Source organism: Rhinolophus hipposideros (assembly GCF_964194185.1).
Source record: "Rhinolophus hipposideros genome assembly, chromosome: 19".
Lineage (NCBI taxonomy): Eukaryota > Metazoa > Chordata > Mammalia > Chiroptera > Rhinolophidae > Rhinolophus > Rhinolophus hipposideros.
In genome coordinates, this window is record NC_138065.1 from 36,347,085 (window position 1) to 36,370,147 (window position 23,063).

The 23,063-nt window shown below is 35.9% G+C and overlaps 1 protein-coding gene across 1 annotated transcript in view; it reads right to left on the reverse strand.

Moving 5' to 3' along the window:
• Positions 1–23,063, reverse strand: part of LPGAT1 (lysophosphatidylglycerol acyltransferase 1) — a 70,395-nt gene that overhangs the window by 13,457 nt on the left and 33,875 nt on the right. Inside the window, 2 exon segments of the mRNA XM_081025860.1 lie at positions 14,429–14,555; positions 22,751–23,024. Coding sequence (XP_080881986.1) covers positions 14,429–14,555; positions 22,751–23,024 — 401 coding nt within the window.

Consider the following 23,063-nt stretch of genomic DNA (forward strand, 5'->3'; position numbering starts at 1 on the left):
TGTGTAAATCAGTGCTTGCTCCTTTGTGGGAACTCAAGTTGCTGAACTGAATTAAATTGAAAGTCATCTGCCAGAGTAAAACTTTATGAGGTGCCAACTACAGACAGCCATCAATACCATGGGCAGAGTTAAATGACGCCACCAGGGTGAGGGTGACAAGAATAACTCAGAAATGCAGAAACTACTTGCCATCAAAATAGATTTATGGACAAGACCAGGTACTGTCAAATTTAGCATATCAAAATTTCTTCCAGCATTCAATTCTCGCAAGTTTTGCTTTGAGCCATTGTCTTGAGTTCAGCTGCTCAAACCTCATCCTCAACATACTAAAATATAATACTTATAGCTTCCCCCTGGGTCCCCTAGGAAGGTTTAAAAGAATCCCCACTCAGTTAACTGAAAATAGAATTCAGCAACTCAGATATAAACTTTTAGCAGCTTTAATACAGGCATAAACCAATGCTGTAAGGTAGCAAACCTAGGGACACACAGGAGAATTCTGAGTGACTTTAAAGTTTGTGTAGAAAGAGAGACGGTAAAGACTCAGCTCCTAGGTCCCCGCTTCCCTTCAGAGTTAGGGGTGATTATCCCTGTACCTTCCCTGTGAGTCCTGATCCATGTAAAGTCAAAGCTACAGCAAAGCCACACGCCACTCGACAGTATAAACAATGAGATAACATTGTTCCGATCTCAAATTTTTTCTATTATATGTTTATGCCTGTTATATCCTTTGAGACATGGTAAGAATCTTAACAAATGTTGAATAAACTGAAGTGAACTATCCAGTAAGCAAAACATGACACTGGTATATTTGCTTAAGAGAATTACTGTTATGCTTTCCATGAGTCTAATCACTTTTTATTTTTTACTAAGACGTTATTTTTTTAGAGTAGTTTTAGGTTCACAGCAAAATTGAGGGGAATTATCTCTCTAATGACAAAACTTTTTATTTTGAAATAATTTCAGAGAAAGAGTACAAAAACAGTACAAAGAATTCACACATATGCTTCAACCAGATTTCCCAAATATCAATTTGCCCTATTTGCTTTATCTTATAATTCTTTCTCTCCATATATACATATATTTTTTCCTGATATGTATACATGATTTTTCCTCCAATTTGGGAGTATGTTACAGATATTGTGTCCCCTAAATACTTCCATCTGTATTTTCCAAATGCAAGGACAGTCTCTTATATAACCACAGTACAACAATCAAAATCAGGAAATTAACACTGATACAATACTATTATCTGATCTACAATCTATTTACTTCATTCAAAATTTGCAAGTTGTTCCACTGTTTATAAATAATAAGAGAGAAAGAGAGAAGGAGAGAGAGAGACACACACAAGGGAGGGAGCGAGAGGGAGAGAAGAGAAAAGAAACAAGGAAAGGAAAAAGGCAGGTACTATGCTTCAGGAAGAGGAGTATAACAGTAAAATAAACAAGATAGACTCAAGTAGGGAAATAAAGGGAATAATTAGTAAGCAAATATACTTCAGGCAAGAGGTAATGAGACCTGAGGTAGGCTATGGCATTTAGATTTTTAAAAAAAGGAACAAACACATACGTTGCAGAGGGATCTTTCATGGAAACTGGCAGTTAAATTTGAGAGATAGGATAAAATAAAAAAAGTAGAAGAATCAAAGGAACTCCAAATTCTTCACGTTGGGTGAGGGCAGAATGATGTGAACATAAACCACAACTGGAAAACCAGAAGAACCATGTTTGTGTGAAGGAAAATGAGTCCAGTTTTAGAAATAACAGTTTGAAGAAGCAACAAAGTATCCAGGTAGAGAAAAGGAAGTTAAATGAGGGGTTGGAACTTGGAAAAAAGAAAGCAGCCATTTATAGAGGAGCCATGTCCATGTGCTCTCCTATGATGAACTCAACCTCCACAGGAAAAAAGAGGACCAAAAACAGGGTCCTGGAGAAAGTCTGTATTTATGTAATGTCAGTCTCTCAGAGATTGTGTGTGTGTGTGTGTGTGTGTGTGCCTACGAGTACATATCCACACATACATATATGTATGTATATGTATATATGATCTGATATTAAATGAAAGGTTAGACAAAAAGACCCTTCCATTTTCTCAGATTCACTTCAATTCTCAATAGCGATCATCAGTGAGAATTGTGCTGAACCATTATTCAATTAAAATTTAACTCCAAGAATTTTTTCATTTGGGAAACATAAGATTCCCAACAAAACTAAATTAGAAAACAAAAGTATTATTTGAACACCAAGGGCAGTCATTGTGCTTGACCTTGAAGAGATCCAAAAGTGAAAAAGACCTGGTGGACCCCAGAGGGCCAAGGTGGGGAGAGGAGAGGGCTCTTTGTTTCCAGTAAAAACCAAATGTTCATGTTTAACTTCTTAAGTTAAATACTGGAGAAGAAATTAAGCATATCATCTAACTAGAGGATGGAGATTTTATCTTATTTAAAATGAGACACCTCTTTCAAATCTTCAACGTCATTACAGAAATACAGAATTCACTCCACAATATAGTCAACTTCAACTAAACCACTTATTTCATGCTTCCAGCATCCTGAATGATGCCAAACTAAAATGTTTTATTTTCTTAAAGGGAAGTGGGGGGGGGGGGAAAACTGCTGGTGCAGAGAAAAAAAGGAACTTGTGGGTGGTGAACATTAATAAAAACAGCCAAGCAGAACTAAAAACTTGAAGATTACATTTAATTTGCAACCTTCCATTTTCCAACTGGAAGCTCTGAATAGTGATGAATGACTAAAATGTCTAGCCTTTTCCAGAAAAAAGCTAGGACACAAAAAGAGGTAAAGCAATAGAAAACAAGAAAGGCAAACAGGAAAAAGAAGCGAATTATTACACAGCAGGAGTAGGGGTGAAATGAGCAATACTTATAAACAATGGTAGAGAAAAGCCCTACCATAAGAAAAACTAAAGATAGGACACAGTTTCCTTCTGGTAGGGATAAAAAATAAAAAGCTACAATCTATTTACTTCATTCAAGATTTGTAAGCAGTCTTCCGACCTCATCCCCCGATGAGTAATTTTGCGGCTGGGGCTGGGCTGGTAAACTTCTAAACATGTATCATTAGTGTGTACCACTTAGGTGTGAATCACTTTACTTACAGTTACTAGGAAAAGGTGACCTGAAACTTGGTCCCCATTATGTTGAATAAGTGATTTTTTCCTATATTAATTTTATTTTAACTTTTGTACCATAGAAAGTATTATAGAAATTTAAGCCTCATAAAGCTCACTTTTAAATTATGGATACAACAGGATGGACCTAGAGAGTATTATGCGCTAAGTGAAATAAGTCAGAGAAAAATACTGTATAATTTCACCTATATGTGGAAATTGAAAAAATAAAACCAACGAATAAACAAAACAGAAACAGACTCATTATTGATACAAAGAACAAACTGATGGTTGTCAGAAGGGAGGGGGAAATGAATGAAAAAGGTGAAGGGCAATAAGAGGTTCAAACTTCCAGTTATAAATAAGCCACGGGGATGTAAAGCACAGCATAGGGAAAATAGTCAATAATATCATAATAACTTTGCATGGTGACAGATGGTTACTAGACTTATCAGGGTGATCACATCATAAGGTATATCAATGTCAAGTCACAATGCTGTATACGTGAAACTAATATTGTACGTCAAGCATACTTTAATAAAAAATCATTTAAAAATACATTATGGATAGAACACTAGAATATGAAAATCTCTTAGACTATTTATATGATTTGAATATTTCAATATCCTTGATTTCAAGCGGTGAAGTCTATTTAACGTTTATTAAATGGTATGCATTTTAAATGTAAATCTATTAAATTCTTATAACTATCTGATGAAAATGCTTTTGTTGTAATTATTCAAATTATTAAACCAAAATTCAATTTCTTTTTTTTAAGTTGAAGAATACATCCACATCATTAAAAAAAAATAATAACCCAAATAGCACAATGAGAAATAAGATCCCTTCCCAGAGGCATTAACTGTTAACAGTTGAATACCAATTATAAGGCAGTCATGGTGCAGCCTTTTCCGGAGAGGAGAGGGAAAAGGCAACATTACTTTTTGGGCTTTTGTTTGAGGTGCTGCATGCTAAATATCCAATAAAATAATAAATAATGCATTATTATACTGCTTTTAAGATGCCTCCTAATTATAGAGATGTTACTATGTAAAATATATGTATCTTTTTTTTAAAGATTTTATTGGGGAAGGGTAATAGGACTTTATTTGGGAACAGTGTATACTTCCAGGATTTTTTCCAAGTCAAGTTGTCCTTTCAATTGTAGTTGTGGAGGGCGCAGCTCAGCTCTAGGTCCAGTTGCCATTGTTAGTTGCAGGGGGTGCAGCCCATCATCCCTTGCGGGAGATGAACTGGCAACCTTGTGGTTGAGAGGACACTGGCCCATGTGGGAATCGAAGCAGCAGCCTTTGGCATTAGGATCACAGAGCTCCAATCGCCTGAGCCACTGGGCCAGCCCCCAAAATACGTATCTTAGTTGATGAAATACGGTACATGATTTCTTGCTTATTGTGTTTTTCACAACTTAACTCTAGTATCTAAGAAATGACATTATTTTATCTCTATGGGACAGGCTTTGAATATCACCTTTATAACTACCAACTATAAGAAATATAACTAGAAAATCATATGGAATCGACTGTCATGCACAGTAGATTCCAAGGGCAGACTCTCTGAGGGGAAGGAAATAGCTAGAACAAAGACGGTGCGGTAGGAACATACCTGGCACAGCGTTCAAGGACAGCAAGCAGGCCAGTACAGCCAAGGGAGTGGGTAAGGGGAAGAAGGAGGTGGGGTCAGGCAGAAGGAGCGGGTCAGACAGGGCCTGAGACACCAACATGAGGCTCCTGGCTTTTTCAGACGGCTAAAATGCTTATGGGATTCTGAACCTAAGTGTGACACGATCTCACTTAGATTTTAAAAAGACCACTCTGGATACTATGTTGGAAATAGACACTAAGAGGGACAAAGGTAAAAACAGGGTGATGAGTTAGGAAGTTAGTGATCTAGGAGCTGGTAAGAGGTGATGGGGCGGGGTGGGGGGAGAGAGAGAGAGAGAGAGAGAGAGAGAGAGAGAGAGAGAGAGAGAGAGAGAGAGAGAGAGAGAGAGAGAGAGAGGAGAGCCAAGGATACTCCAAGGTTTCTGATCTGAGCAACAGGCAAGATGCAAGTTGCCACCAATAATTAGAGGGGAAGGCTATGAGGAGAATATATTTTTAGGAATATCCACAGTTTAGTTTTTGAGATGACTTTCTGACATCCTAGTGAAGATGTCAAGTGGTCAGAAACAAAATTCTGTTTGGTATGAAGAAGGTACGTTTTATTTAGCCATTTTTCTACTGATGGATATTTATTTAAGTTGTTTCCAATGGTTTACTCTTACAAAAAATGCTGCACAATTATCCCTGTCCTTTTGAAGGATATGTAGTCCCAAGTAGAACCATCATGTCGTACAGGATTTACAATACTGTCAAACTGTTCTTCAAATTGTACCAATTTGTGTCATTTTCTCTACAACGTACCTCACCAATACTTAATATTGATGAACAAAAGCACTATTTTATCCTATTTTGCATTTCCCTTATCCTTTCATATATTTTGTTTTCTATGAATAATGAAGCCTTCGACCATTTTCAATTGGGTTTTAAAAATTATTATTGATCTGCAGAAACTTTTTACATATATATGCAATATTAATCCTTGTTATGTGCATTTCAAACACCTTAACTTTGTTTATGGTCTCTTTTGCATACTCCAGTTTTTTGATGCAGTCAAATTTATATTTTTCCTTCATGACTTATGACATCATTTTTGTCTTATGGGGAAGGCCTACCCTACTGTGGGGACATTAAGAGTTTCCTGTATTTTCTTCCAATACTTTAGAGTTTCATTATTGATGTTAAGATAAAATATTTAGAATTTATTTTAGAATATGGTCAGGCGTAAAATTTCAATTTTCCCTCATATGTAGAATCAATGATCCCAAACCATTTCATTTATTGAATAGTTCATTCTTTCCCCCACTCATATGTGATGCCTCCTCAATCATACACAAGTGCCCAAATAAATCTTGATTTTCTCATCTTTCCATTGATCTGTCCTTGCCCACATACTATACTGTTTTAATTATGCTAAGCTTTGATATCTGGTAGGAAGAATTTCTCTGTTTCGTTCATCTTCAAAACTGTTTTAGCTATTCATTTATCATTATTCTCTCAAGTGAATTCTAGAACCATTTTTCTCAAGTTAACCAGAAAAACTCTCCTGGATTCTGATTCTAAATTATCCTGGATATAATGTAATTGGAATTATGTCAAATTTACAGATTAATTTGGGAGAACTGACATCTTTAAAATTTTGAGTCTTTCCCTTTATGAACACAGCATCTGTTTCCATTTATTCAAGGTCTTTTATGTTCTTCAGTGAAATTTTATATTTTTGTTCATAAAAGTCTTACATTTTTTGTTAATTTTTATTGGAAGGTACTTTATAGTTTTCTTGCTTCTAAGAATAATATTGTTTCAAAATTACATTTTCAATTTATTGCCACGATACAGGGATAACACTGATTTTTCTGTAATGGTTTGATGTTAAGATTGCTGAACTCTATAAATAGATGGTGAACTCAGTTTCTTGGGTTTTCTATGTCGACTATTATGATGATTAACTTTATGTGTTAACTATACTGGCCTAAGGGATGCCCAGACTGCTGGTAAATTATTATTTCTGGATGTGTCTGTGAGGGTGTCTCTGGAAGATTAGCACTGGAATCAGTAGACTGAGTAAAGATCACCTTCACCAATGCAGTGGGCATCATCCAATCCATTAAGGCTCTGAATAGAACAAAAAGGTGGAAGAAGGGAAAAGCTGCTTTCTCCTTGACCTAAGACATCCAACTTCTCTTGCCCCAGGACACCAGTGTGCCTGGTTCTTGGGCTTTCAGACTCAGGTACTTACACCATCACTCCTTCTCCCCCCCCCCCGCTCCCCCCATTCTCAGACCTTGGGACTCAGACTAAATTATACCACTGGCTTTCTTGGTTCTCTAGCTTACAGACAGCAGATCATGGGGCTTCTTGGCCTTGTTATTTCTCTAATAACATTAAAGAAATGTAATCTTTTAATCCCCCCATATCTAAAATATCATTTCAACATGTCATTAACAAAAATTATGAGATATTTTACATTCCGTTTTCCTACTAGTCTCTGAAATCCAGTGTATATTTTACACTTACAGAACATCTCAAATCAGACTGGCCCCATTTTAAGTGCTCAACAGCCACATGTGGCTAATTGCTGCTATAACTCAACAGTGCATGTCTAGACAGCATGAACTTTAGCATTCACACATTCAATAAGTATTGCATTTCTACTATATGCCAGTATTGTCCTAGGACTATAATTGTGAAAAAGACAGGTGAGGTATCTGCTCTGATGGAGGTTACATTCTAGACAGGGTAGATGGACACCAATGAGTAAATCATTAAGATTTCCAATAGTGACTGAAATTTTAGATAACGATGCTACCTTCAGCTTAACATTAGGCTTTATAGCAGTGCATTTTAATATCAGATTGTAGGATTATCACATTTATTTCATAAATATGACACCTGAGGCTTAAAAGGTGATATGCCATTTCAAACCAATCAGATTTACAAAAATCAAAGGTGACTGACTTTGATGTAGATGTAGGAAGAGGTGACCTCTTATACACTGCTAATGAGACTGTAATCTGATACAACCACTTTGAGAACTATCTGACCATACCCAGTAAGGGGAAAGCTCACACCTAGGATCTAGCAATTCCACTGTTGGGCACATGCATACCCTACTTTAACTCACAAATACATGCTTAGTGAAACAGGTATAAGACTGTTCCCTGCAACACTGTTTACTGTAGTAGCAAAAAGACTAAGAAAACATTACGAGAAAGAATAGATAATGAGTGACAATTATATGATGGGAATAGAATATTTAAATAGTGTTAATAGTTCAAACAAATAAAAGGGAGTCATAAATGTAAAAAAAATCTAGAAAATAATATACAGTGGAAAAATACATGTTGCAAAATGATACACCATATATGGTTATACACATTTTTTAAAACATACAAAACAATGTTGTATTTTATATATGTATCTGTATAATAAAGTATAAGAACAGGAAGGATACACACCAAATTTATGATGGTATTGGCTTTGAGAGTAGGAAGGAAGGGTTATGGAATTGGGAAGGGGAACAATGGAAAGTTAACTTCATTAGAAATGCTTTATTTTTTTTATTTTTAAAAAAAGTCCTGAGGCAAATAGGTCAAAATGTTAACATTTGTCCATTCTCACTAGTGAGCATATTTTCTTTAGAAATATTAAATATTCCTTTTCTGGATTAATTTCCCCCTCCCCAAAAAAATTGAAAATAAGCTCTTGCCCAAAGACTCTAATTGAATGCCTTCTCCAAAATAACAAAAGTTCCAATGAAGTTAGACATGACAGCAACCCCTCTACTTTTCATAATCTATCTATGCTATTACATTTATGGTTATATATTTTCTCAAGATTTAAGAAATGAAAATATAAGCTCCTTCTGCACATGGCAATCAGCTTCTCTAACTCACTGTCCTAATTTGGAGCAAAGCAGACATTTATATTAAGGACAGGGGTTACTTTTGCTTTTATCCTTATAAACAGTGTCCCTATGATTTAAAATCTAATCATGTTTAATTTTCCTGTTAACTCCTTAATAGTGGCACACTGTGCCATTGCTTACTAATAGGAATAAATTGCCTTCCAGTTTATATTCCAGATAGGAATATAAAGGGGAGAGTGGAGAGAGAGGAAAAAGTTGTTCCCTTCAGATGCTTCTCAGAATTAAGCCTTTGGTTTCTCTTTTAAAACAAACTTTACTTTTGAAAAAGATCTATAATGCAGTTGTATGTAAACCAATCAAAAATATTTCCCTAGTTAAACAATATATAATATTGGGAAGTTAGGAGTAAGAAAAGACATCTTGTCTCTTAAAGTAATAAGTGGCTTATATCCAATCAATGGGGAATGCTAATTTACTAATACTGGACTTAGCAACAATCCATATATACTTTATATATCTTAATAATAGTACTTTATACTTGTAAGGTGCTTTGTAGTTCTATAATACTTCTTTATCAGTATATCATTTGGTGCTCAAATGATGCATTCCCAGGCAACCTCTGGCCATCAAGGTCCCAGGTGGGCCGCCTGAGGAGCTACATGTACATTTGGTTTAATTAGTAAAGTGGCCAGGGTACTTAATCACCATTTACCACCAATTTTCTATGGAAAAAGCTCCAAACACTTAACCAGAACTTTGACTTTTGCAAGATAACAATACTACCTATTTGTAAGATAGGAGCTAGTATACAACCGTGTCACAAATTTTCACTTTCTCACTTATGTGGTATTTTAGGAAAGTATTTCACAGCAGATAGTAACGTGTATTTAGAGTTCATTTGTTCCAGAAATCCTAAAAATCAACATAAGCCTAAGAAGTAAGAAGTGAATTGACAATGTAGAAAACTGCTATTAAAATAAAAAAAATTTTAAACATCTAAAATAAACGATTGCTTCTTATGCTTTTTCCTAAGCATCAGTACAGAAACGTAAAATCTAGAACACGATTCTTTTCCTATCTAAATAAAGACTGTTTTCTAAGCACTTAATGTTACTGATACAGTATGACTGGCACCACTCTGTAGGGAAAATGCCTTTCTGGCTCAAATACCTCCGACACCTGTCACAGTATGTTCCAATGAGGTACAGAATAGGTAGCAGAATTTACTTGGTAGCCTTCGCAATAATTTCCAAAATAGAAAAGAATCGTATTAAGAAAATAAAAAACAGCCCGACCGCTGATTAACGTTAAATAAATTATGCCAATTTTATTGTTTCCCAAGTGAATTTTAATGGCTAGGAACACTACAGCATAACAGCAGAGTGCCCGAGCCATGGAGGGCACGTTCCGAGGCTCTCAGCCAGCACCAAGACGCATCACAGTTACTGCCCTCCATGAAATTTACCTAAATTTACCTAAAATGTGATCAAAGTTACTTCATATATACAGAAACTTACTGCAAATTTAATACTTATGAATTGTTAAACTTCTTAACATGTTTGTAATTTCAACTTGGAGTTTTTCTTAAAACTATGTTTCATTAAATTACTACCACCCCAAATTTGCTTTGCTTCGATCTAACATGGCTGCCTTTTAATTGATACAAGTATTCTAGGGTTTGTATTAGCTCTTTTCATAACCTTCTACTAACTGTATTATTTCTTTTAAAATAGAGAAATTATAATATATGCAATACTCGAAGTGGAATCTAATGAATGCTGAGCAGAATGAACTAATGCTTATTGACTCATGTGTATGCTCCTCTAGATTACACAGAAAAATCCAGCAAGAGTACTAACCTGCCCAGCTACACAGAGTGATAAGTCATCACTCCAGCTAAATTCTCTAAGAATGAGGACTGCTTTTTTTTTTTTTTTAAAGGTCACCTGGGGTTAAGAAGAAAGCAAATACTTTCTACATCATGTGAAGCAAAATTGGCTTGCATCATATGGGTTAGTTGTAATGTTCTGGATAAATTATGCTTAACTGCCCGAAAAAACATTCATGAGTAGTTTTTAAAATCTGCCTATAGGTGAAGATAAGTAAGCCAACATTAAGCAAAACTACTATTTTTCTTAAAAGTTTCCAAATCATCAAATATATGGTGATGGAAGGAGAACTGACTCTGGGTGGTGAACACACAATGGGATTTATAGACGATGTAATACAGAACTGTACACCTGAAATCTATGTAAATTTACTAACAATTGTCACCCCAATAAAATTAATTAAAAAAAAAAAAAAAAGTTTCCAAATCACCTTTTCTTACCCTTCTGGGTACGCATTCCCCACTTTAGGCAGTTAATACTATTTAGTTTTTCTTGCCAACCTCCCACATTAAAGGAGATAAAGATCTAACCAATCGTTTATATTATTCATGTTTGTGTATATATGATTTCTAATGTTGCATTTTAAATCTCTTATTGTAATTAAAAACAGTTCATCTTTATTTAAAATTTTAAAAATATAACCAAACAATTGGAGAGTCTGAACAAAAACCTATCTTTCTGAGAATAGCAAAAAAAAAAAAAAAAAAAAAAAAAAAAAAATATATATATATATATATATATATATATATATATATATATATGGAGTACCATTTTGTTTAAATTTATTTTAATTTTAATGGTGTTATTCCTGCCAGTAAAAATCCAGGATAAGCAATAAACAGATTATTTTGGAATTGAGAAAGCGAAAAAACAAACCAGCTAAAAACAATCTCTTTTCCTCGGTGGCCCAGGGTGTCCTGGTGGCCTCCAACAATACGTGAAGTGACCCAGTCAATCTATGGCTGATAGAGTCTTATTCCTGGGAGTTGCTAAGGACATGGCCCACATCTTTTCTCACAGGCTTCTTACAAATCCTCAAAACTATCCTGACACCAAGACATTTCTGTTTTCTCTTGGCCCTTTCATTTGCCCTCCTTTGCCCATCTGAGAACAGGTCCTTCCCTTTTCCTAACATTGGTTAGAGAATGATCTCCATTAAATTACTACGAAAAAAAGAACAGTGTATCTCCTCAACATGTTCCAAGATTCCTAGGGGGTGTGTGTGTATAATTCAATAATTGAGCATAATTTGTACATTGTATTAAATAGTTGGGGCATAATTCTAAATCATAATTTAATCTCTGCTAATCTAACACATTAGAATTTTCTTTGTTATTTCTATGTCTGATAATAAAGATTCTATAAAAAATATATTTCTGAGACGCTTCTATTTTATTATTATAAAAGAAGCATTTTTCGGTATCAAACTAACCATTCCTCTTCAATCTTTTTAAAAAATCTTTAGTCTATTTTGAGAGTAGAGTGAAAGCTATGAATCTTCTCTATAGAAAATTGCAGACATACCCAAAAGTTTGTATAGTGATTGAGCTAAAAAATTTTTACAGGTCCATCTATGAGACCCAGATTTAAGAATCTCTGCTTCAAGTGAATTTAAGAGCTTTGCATTTGTTCCTGTTAAAATAATTTTGCTAAAAATGAACATTTTTTTCAATTTCTAAGATCCCTATTATTCCATTCATTTTTTTATTAAATAACTATAAACTAAAATTTCTTCTATTGGTTACAAAAGCAAGGTCAAGTATAATAGACTGCCTATTTAATTTAATGTTTCTTCCTTGTCTCAGTTCTTTTTGCTTGCTAGGAAGATCAACATATAGCCAATGCAGATACAATCTACATATGTCCAAAACATATATCCAATAGCCACATATTCCTGGGCATTAGAATTCAGCTTCACTTATAGATTATAATTCAAAAACTTAACTGAAAGCTAGATGTTTCATATGTATGAAAATAAAACTATTCCTGGAGAAATTCTTCCAGGTCCTAGCACACTGCTTTGTACATAGTAAGCGCTCAATAATTTCAGTAAAATGGACAACATATGTGGAATGGAGTCAGGACAGTCATCAGGAATTATTTTCTTATCTTATACATGAACTTCATAATTCAACAATGTAAGTCACATGGTAGAATCAACTATAATTTTACAGTTATTCCTCACATATCAAAAACCCAAACTGTAATATTTAATTTTAAATTTTAAAATTTAAGTTTCCAATGATTCCAACTCTGTACTTATATTTGTAAAACTCTGATGGTTTACATAGATGAAAACATGCTAATGATCTATTATCAAAGGGTCTGTAGTTTGAGTACTTTTCCTCTTGAATTGAGGGTTTTGTTGGCAATTGTGATACTCCTTGGGACTAAGGTCACTTTATAACTTAGTTGCTGTTGGTTGAGATCTTTGACCAGGAAATAAAGATAAATGGCTTAAAAAGTGATCCAGGCCTTATTTATCAGCATAATACTTTGATATGAGGTGTGATAACAAAAATATGGTGAATGCTTAAATTTAAAAAAAAATTATTTCAGTAAAAGACACATTGCTATTAACCCCCCTCAAAATACTTCCCCCTTGCTTCGATCACACTTATCCCATCGTTCTTGCCACTTTCTGAAGCAGTTCGGGAAGTCCTCTTTCGTGACTGTCTTTAGTTGTGCTGTCGTGGCTGCCTCGATGTCCTGAATCGATTCAAAGCATTTACCTTTCATGGTCATTTTGACTCTGGGGAAGAACCAGAAGTTGCACAGTGCCAGATCCGGTGAATAAGGTGGATGAGGACACACCATAATGTTTTTATTTGACAGAAATTGCCGTACTAGAAGCAACATGTGACACCGAGCCTTTGTGATAAAAAAATACGGTGACTGCTGCTGCCGAGTGCCATCTAACAGAAAGGCAGGGATCTTCAATACTGGAGCAGCTTGGTAACAGTGTGTGACAAGTTTCAACTTTTTCAGTGCAGTCAGTGGAGTGTGAGCCATACTTGAGAGAAGGCGTGTTTTAAAGTGTGCGGTAAACCATCCTTCATCATGACAATGCTCTGTGTCACACATCACTTCTGGTACATGGCAATTTGTCAAATAAAAACATTACAGTGTGTCCTCATCCACCTTATTCACCAGATCTGGCACCGTGCAACTTCTGGCTCTTCCCCAAAGTCAAAATGCTTCAGGACATGGAGGCAGCCACGACAGCGCAACTAAAGACACTCATGAAAGAGGGCTTCCAGAACTGCTTCAGACAGTGGCAAGAACGATGGGACAAGTATGTCTGAAGTGAGGGGGAATATTTTGAGGGGAATTAATGGCAATGTGTCTTTTACTGTAATAATTTTTTAAATTTAAACGTTCACTGTATTGTTTGATCACACCTCATATAATACCTATATACATTTACATAAAACTCTTTTAAAAATCTCAAAAAGCTAGCACAGAATATTCAATGTTATTGCTATTGTTTATACAAATGACAAGCATATTAAAATATTTAAAATTTAACATGTAAGTCATAGCGAAATTATCAGTTTAATCATTTAGAAAATCTTACATGACTTAATGCTTTAAAAAATTCTATTTCTATTCATACAAATCTGCTTAATAAAAAATGAATATATATCTATCCTTGATGTTTGCCCTTTAAGTAAGTTAATCACTTTTACTCAAGAGTTTCAGACAATTAAGTAATCACAGTGCCTCTAGAATGTCATTTTAGAGACTTCTGTCATTCAGTGAAAATACTACTTCAAATATTTTCATGTTAAAAATTCAGCATAACAATGTTTAGTCAATTACACTCGCTATCAATTAAACATTTAATATTAAAACATTCACAGTGTCCTGAGACAGTACTTCATGTTGGAGATATTCTTAGTCCTAAAGTAGAATTCTTACCTGTAATGTACATGTGTGACTCTTGGTTTTCTGTATCCAAGGATCCAGGTTTGAATATCTATGGGTTCAGCTTTGGGATAAGCTATGGTTGTATCTATTATCCACTGGAGGCCTTTAGATTTGCTATCTGAGAACAAAGAAAAAAACGACTGAAAATTGAATCAATTTTTATATTATTTACAAGTAACATAGTATAGATTACTTGAGGAGTATAAAGCATACTGACATACTTTTTTGCTTTAAGGAAATGGATGAATTTTGATGTTAACTGTTCCATATGATGCACTTAGGATGAAATTAAGCACTTCCTATTATATTATAAAACAGATGAGTCTCTAACAAATTAACAAATAACAGCATTGTCATTTATTAGACATGCATCATTCAAGTATTCAATATAATTATGCACCATCAAGATCCAATTTATATTTTATCACTCACAAAAACTGGCTTATGAAAAAAGGTCAGAGCTGAAGTATCACATCACAAAAGTGAAAAACAGACATCAAAACCAAACGAAAACATCCACTAAATAGAACACAATATAATATGAATACCAAGGTTTGTGATACCTGGGAGACATTAATAAATATTGGAATAAGGCAATAAAATTAAGCATTTTATTAATGCACATGATTGTCATTTGTTGCTCTTCTTTAAAACAAAACAGAAAAATTCCTCCCATTTTAGCAAGAGTTACATAGAGAGAACTGATAGATGAATTTAGTAAAGTAGCAGGATATAAAATTAATATTCGGAAATCAGTTGCATTTGTATATACCAATGATAAAATATCAGAAGGAGAAATTAAAAAAACAATTCCATTTACAATTGCTCCAAAGACTATAAAATATCTGGGAATAAATCTAACCAAAGATGTAAAAGATCTGTACTCAGAAAATTATACGACACTGAAGAAAGAAATGAAAGAAGACATAAGAAACACATTCCATGTTCATGGATAGGAAGAATTAATATAGTTAAAATGTCCATACTGCCTAAGGCAATATACATATTCAACGCAATTCCTATCAAACTACCAACGACGTTTTTCACAGAAATAGAACACATAATCCTAAAATTTATATGGGACCATAAAAGACCCCGGATAGCCTCAGCAATCTTGAGAAATAAGAACAAAGTGGGAGGTATAACGATACCTGATTTCAAACTATACTACAAGGCTACAGTAATCAAAACAGCATGGTACTGGCATAAAAATAGACACATAGATCAATGGAACAGAATAGAGAGTCCAGAAGTAAATCCATGCCTATATGCCCATCTAATCTACGACAATGGAAGCAAGAATGTATGATGGGGTAGACAGTCTGTTCAATAAGTGGTGTTGGGAAACCTGGACAGACACATGCAAGAAAATGAAGCTGGACCACCTCCTTACACCATATACAAAAATAAATTCAAAATGGCTTAAAGACTTAAATGTAAGATCTGAAACCATAAAATATCTAGAAGAAAATATAGGAAGAAACTTCATGGACATTACCCGGAGTAAGATTTTCACTGATATATCCCCTCACGCGAGAAAAGTAAGAGAAAAAATAAACATGTGGGATTACATCAAACTAAAAAGTCTTTTCACAGCAAATGAAACCATCAATAAAACAAAAAGGGATCCTACTGAATAGGAAAAGATATTTGCCAATGATATATCTGATAAGGGATTAATATCACAAATCTATAAAAAACTTACTCAACTCAACTCCAAAAAAACAAACAACCCAATTAAAAAATGGGCAGAGGACTTGAGGAGACATTTTTCTAAAAAGGACATACAGAAGGCAAGAAGACATATGAAGAAATGCTCAACCTCACTAACCATCAGAGAAATGCAAATAAAAACCACAATGAGATACCACCTCACTCCAGTCAAAATGGCTATCATCAATAAATCAACAAACAACAAATGCTGGCTCGGATGTGGAGAAAAGGGAACACTAGTGCACTGTTGGTGGGATTGCAGATTAGTGCAGCCACTATGGAAAACAGTATGGAGGTATCTCAGGAATCTGAAAATGGAACTACCCTATGATCCAGTAATTCCACTCCTAGGCATCTACCCGGAGAAAAACTCCAATTCAAAAATCAGTATGCACTCCTATGTTTATTGCAGCACTTTACACAATAGCCAAGATATGGAAACAACCAAAATGCCCATCGGTAGATGACTGGATTAAGAAGCTGTGGTACATTTATACAATGGAGTATTACGCAGCCATAAAGAAGAAAGAAATCTTATCATTTGCAACAACATGGATGGATCTAGAGAACATTATGTTAAGTGAAATAAGTCAGAAAGAGAAAGACAAGTACCATATGATCTCACTTATATGTGGAATCTAAAGAAAAGAATATGTGAATGAACTAATCAGAAACAGTTTTGGGGACACAAAGAAAAAACCGAGAGTTGTTAGATGGGCGGGGGGGGGGGTTGGGGATAAGGGGAAAGGTGAAGGGATTAGGAAGCAGCTGGTAACCACAAGATGGCCTCAGGGTTTTTTGAAAATTAATTTGGGGAACTTAATCAATAATGTTGTAAAGATTTTGTTGGGTATCCGATGGACATGCGTCCTATTTGGGAGACCACCTCAGAGATACTGTGGATGGCTGATCATGGCATTGTACACCAGAAGCTAAACATTAATGAATGCCAACTATAATTTTATATATATAATGTGATGGCTCGGTGTGAGGTCAGAGGGATAGTGGATGGGGGGAGGGAGGTTCACAGTGTGAGGGATATAAATGATGAACGTCTAAGTATTACCTTATCTTGTACACCTGAAACTAATAAATTAAAAAAAAAAAGCAAATGGAAATCAAAAAAAAAAAAAAAGAGTTACATAGAAATAAAGGAGTAAACTTGTCTGCCCTTGGTAGGTACAGCAGATAACTATCATTGTGAGAGGGAATGAGGAAGTTCTGTTAACTTTGGTCCTTTGCATGGTGTTTTTATGGCCAGCATGGAGTACAAAGTTGACGAAGAATTGAGAGGGGAATCCACCAGAGAACGCTGACAGCCAGACTTCAACATGTAATGGTCTGTGCTTTGTTTGCAGTATTTAAGAGATCCCTAAAAAATAAAACTTATTTTCAAACATAAGTCCAAATGTGCATTAGGAATCAATGATATTTTACTTGTGTATGTCAAATAATTATGAACCGGACTTAAATTCTTTAAAAATTCAGCCAACATCCTGAAATAAGTGGGGGAAAAAAGTTTTTAAATAACATATTGCTAAAAGAACAGAGTTTATGTAACAAAATTCATTTTGACAAGCTCCCAGTGATGTACATGCTGAAATGTATACTGATGTCTGCAACTTAGGTTGAGATGCATTAAAAAATAAAACAAGATGGACTAATGGATGGATAGAAGGATGGAGAGAGATATGATAAAGCAAATATAGTAAAATGTTAATTATAGAATCTAGTTGGTCAGCTCATGGATATTATTAGTTTCAGGTATACAAAGCAACGTAATAGACATTTAAACTCCTCATAAAGTGATAACTCTCCTCCCCCAAGCTACTACCCCTCTGACATCTTATATAACTGTTATAATACCATTGACTATCTTCCCTATGTTGTACTCCACATCCCGTGACTATATGTACCTATGTATTTAGTTATAGTTGACATTCAGTATTATTCTACTTCAGCTTCAGGGGTACAGCGCATTGGACACAGTCTATGACGTGATTCCCCCTGAGAAGTCCAGTGCCCATCTGGCACCTTACATGATCTTTACAACACTGTTGATTATATTCCCCATACTATATTAAGTACCAATTTGTATTTCTTAATACCTTCACCTTTTCACCCTGCCCCCCACAGTCCCATCCATCACCCTGATAGATTTGGTACCTGTCTGAAACCATACCTAATTATTACATTGCTGCTATATTCCTTATGCTATACCCTACATTCCCATAACTGCCATGTAACAACCAATTTGTACTTCTTAATCCCTTCCCCTTTCACCCATCCTTAACCCTCTCATATCTTAAAGAAGTCTCTCTAAGATTCCTTGTAATACTGGTTTGGTGGTGGTGAACGCCTTCAGCTTTTTCTTGTCTGGGAAACTCCTTATCTGCCCTTCAATTCTAAATGACAGCTTTACTGGCTAGAATAATCTTTGTTGTATGTCATTGCTTTTCATCACTTGGAATATTTCCTGCCACTCCCTTCTTGCCTGCAAAGTTCCTGTTAAGAAATCAACTGCCAGTTTTATGGGGGGGCTCCCCTATTGGTAACTAACTGCTTTTCTCTTGCTGCTTTTAAGATAATCTCTTTGTCTTTAACCTTTGGCATTTTAATTATGATGTGTCTCGGTGTGGGCCTGTTTGGGTTCATCTTGTTTGGGACTCTCTGTGCTTCCTGGACTTGTATGGCTATTTCCTTCACCAGGTTAGGAGAGTTTTCTGTCATTATTTCCTCAATTTGTTGTATTCTTCGTTCTTTTTGCTGTTCTATTTGGGTGTTTTCTGCTATCTTATCTTCTACACCGCTGGTTGGATCCTCTGCTTCATCTAATCTATTGCTGATTCCCTGTAATATATTCTTCATTTCCATTATTATATCTCTTATTTCTGATTGCTTCTTTTTCATGGTTTCCATCTCCATTTTTATGTGTCCTATCTCTCTATTGAAGTTCTCCCTGAGATCATTGAGCATTCTTATAACCAATGTTTGGAACTCTGTGTCTGATAGATTGCTTATCTCTGTTTCATTTAGTTCTTTTTCTGGAGCTTTGTTCTTTTATTTGGGACATGTTTCTTTGTCTCCCCATTTTGGTTGCCTCCCTGTTTTTGTTTCTAGGTATTAGGTAGGGTGCAACGTCTTCCAGTCTTAGTAGGGTGGCCTTATGTAGTAGGTGTGCTGTGGGGCTCAGTGGTGCAGTCTTTCTGGGCACCTGAGCCACATGTTCCAGATGTGTCCCTTGTGTGGGTTGTGTGTGTTCTCCTCTTGTAGTTGAGTCTTGGTTGATAACTGCACTTAATTGGAGGGGCTCACTGGTTGTGAGGACTGGCCTTGACTACAGCGGAGAAGTTGCTGTGCAGGGGCTGATCCTACGAGATAGGATCTGCCTCAGCAGGACTCTGGTGTCTTCCTGATTCACCCCCTGGGTATGTTGTACTTGAATGTGGCTGGGTGATGCTCCAGCTCGTTTTGAAGCTGGCCACTTGGGTGTGCCAGCCCCAGGATCACCTTGGAGGGGATCTGCTGTAGGTCAAGTTGAACTACAGCCTGTGCCCCACCTGGGGCTGCCTGGCAGAAGCTACAAAGAAATCCGCAGATGGCTGCCGCCATGCTGTGCATGGAAGCACCTTGAAGGCTAAGCCATGAACCAAGGCTGGCTGCAGCTAGTGGCTTAGGGCTGCTCAGCCAGAGGTACAGGACATGCTCCAGCCGGATGCTGCTTGTCTGGGTTATGCAAATCTTTGAGAGACCCTAGAAAAATGTGCAGCTTGAGCCAAGGCAGGTGGTCTGCACGAAAAAGCCGCAGGAAGCAGCCTGGGCGTGCCAGAAAGTTGAGCAGGGCCAGGTCTCAAATCGCCAGGGAGTGGAGACTCAAGATATAGCGGCCGCCTGCATCTGCACGCAGGGAAGGGAGAGGGCTCAGCAAAGAAACAATGGCCTCTACGAACTCCTCCATTCAGGGGAAATCCGTCTCCCAGCCCCCGTCCCAAGTCAGATAACTCAGTTTCCCACCATACGTCCTTTCCAGCTGTCGCCTTTCCAGCTGCTGCTGCAATGCTAGAGCTCAGAGGAAGTGATTCCATTGGTGGGTAAGTCCACAGGCATGGTCCCTTTAAAAGGAGTACCTGTGAGTGCAGCCGCACTCAGTCTCCCTCAGTCACAATCTCCGCTGGTTTTCACAACCAGAAATTATGGGGACTTGTCTCCCCGGCACTGGAACCCTGGGCTGGAGTGGGGCTGGGATCTCTTTCCCTTCTAGGGGATGGTGAGGGATCCCCACAGCCGAAATATCCCTCCCGATCTTTGATGGTCACACGCAGCTGTGGGACCAGCCCGACCGTGTCTCTGCCCCTCCCACCATTCTGGAGGTGGCTTCTTCTGTGTATCCTTAGTTGAAAGGCTTCAGTTCAGCTTGATTTTAGGCGATTCTCAATAATGGTTGCTTTGTAGGTTATTAATAGTTATAATTTTGATGTGGTTGTCAGAGAAGGTAAACACAGCATTTAACTACTGCGTCATCTTGATTGTCTGAACCAACTGATGGATATTAACTGTAAAATTCTTTCAACTTTTACGTATGTTTGAAAAATTTTATAATAAAATCATGGGGGAAAAATCAGAGTTCAGTTTTATGTCTATTAAATCATACAACAAAGAAAAAAAACTAATCCTTTTAATCAGATCCAACTTAATTTTGGTATGTGCATGGATCACATATTAAAATACACAAAGGCATGGTTTGTGTTTCTGTGGAATAGAACACTAAATAATGAATACGAACAGTAAAGAAAATAAAATACAAAATACCAAAACATAGGGGGAAAATGGTAAAATACAAGTAAAACTAGTTTTCCGGTATACAACTTTCTAGAATTTTTTATGATTTTCCCTTAACAGCTAGAATAAAATTTTTAACTAAGATAAGATAAATAATAAACTATTTTGCTTTGGTTATAAATAGAAATTGTCTTGTTCCCAAGGAAAAACTATTTTTCTTCACCATTGTGTAACTAGCATGATAACTGTCCCTGCCTTTGAGATCTAGAACATCACAGGGGATTGACTGGATAAAACAATTTAAAAACAGCAGTCTTAATTAGTGCAACAAATCCTATTTGGAAGACCTTCCCTTCAAGCTTTGGCTTGGCTGACATTGCCACAGTGTCTCTTTAGCAGTGAAGCTATTCTGAACTTTCCTTTTCTATTAAAAAACTCTTTCCATTTGTCTTTGTAATACATGATGAAAGATTAAGAGAACTGACTGTCTAGCTGCTTAGAAAGAAACAAATGAAAGGAAAACTCTGTAGCCTCACAGGCATTATTTCTATGTCTGGTCCTTACTGTCATTTATAAATACATATTTCTGAGGACCTATTATTTCTATTTTTACTTTATCTAAAGACTATTTTTTAAAATAGCAAAATGCTACTAAGGAAACAGACCAAGTGAGTTTCTTTCTTTCTTTCTTTCTTTTTGTTTTTTTCACCCCTAGTGAGTTTCTTTGAGTTTCCATCACCAAACTTTCATAGTGTCTTAGATAAACTTGTTCATAACAGCCTTTATGCTGTTGGCACAAATGTAGCTTGCAAATATTCACAACTCATGAGGCTGTCTCCAAGATACAGAGTTGCATCTTTGAGTGTGTTTTACTTCTTCCTGGGTATAAAAGTAATACGTACTCATTATTTTTAAAAATCCAGAAAAGCATTAAGAAATGAGAAAAAATCATCCATAATGTTACAGCTCAGAGAAGCAATCACTACTCACATTTTGGTATCTTTCCTTTCACTCATTTCCTACTGCCTTATTGTTTATATATTTGAGCTCAAATGTTTTCACCACAGTTGTATGTTCCTCCCACATCATTAACATAGAGCATAAGCATTTTTCTAAGCCAATAAAGATGCTCTATAAACATCATTGGTAATGACTGAGCTGTATTCTGTTGTACAGATATTTGATCATTTCTTAACTGGTCTCTCTTCTGGTTATTTCCAATTGTTTGCTATTGCAAATAATGCTGTGATAAACTTCTTTGCCAGTATTTCAGATTCTTTCCTTTTGATAAGTATTAGTTGCAGTGGACTAAATGGGTCATTTTTAAATATTTTAAAGCTCTTAAATACTGCCCAATTGCATTCATTCTCTGTATTACAAACAAAAAACGTTCTAAATCTGATAAATGATAAATTACTATTCTCATTTGCATTACCTATGATTAGTTTTACAAATTAGTCACTTCTCTCCCTATATCTTTTAATCTAGCTATTCTACTTCTAGGAATCTACCCCACAGAAATACTTGCACAAATACATAAAGATATTTACAGGAATGTTTACTATAGCAGTGGGAATGGCCAGAAGTAAGGACAGCTAAGGTAGGGGAAAGACACCTTCATCTTTACGCATTTCTGTATTATTTGAAAAAATTATTGGAAGCATGGACTACTTTTATAAATAAAAACATTTAAAAACTATATTTTCACCTCCCTCAGTATTATTTCTATTATAATATAGAAAAGAACAACAATGTTATCTTCTAGAACTCCAGAAAATCCTTTAATTCCAACAAAGGAAAACATGCTGAAAACCATCATACCTAATTCTTTAGCATCTCCTCCTGCTGGACTTCCATTTTCCTGTCGTGCTACAAGTACACTCAAAATAACTTTTGTTGCTCCAATCCTTGGCAGAGTGACATGTGTAAGAAATGGTAAGTTATTTTTCTTGGCAAAGGCCTGACTTGTTTCTCGCCTCTTCCTGAGGAAGCCCCCTTCTGGAAATAAAACAATCCATTTTCGATCTCTGTTCCTGTAATTATTTTCTAGGTGCCTCTTGAGAAGAAGAAGCTGTTGGTCACGATGAAGTTTTCCCTAGAAGGTAGACACACACATAAATATAGTTACATTTGA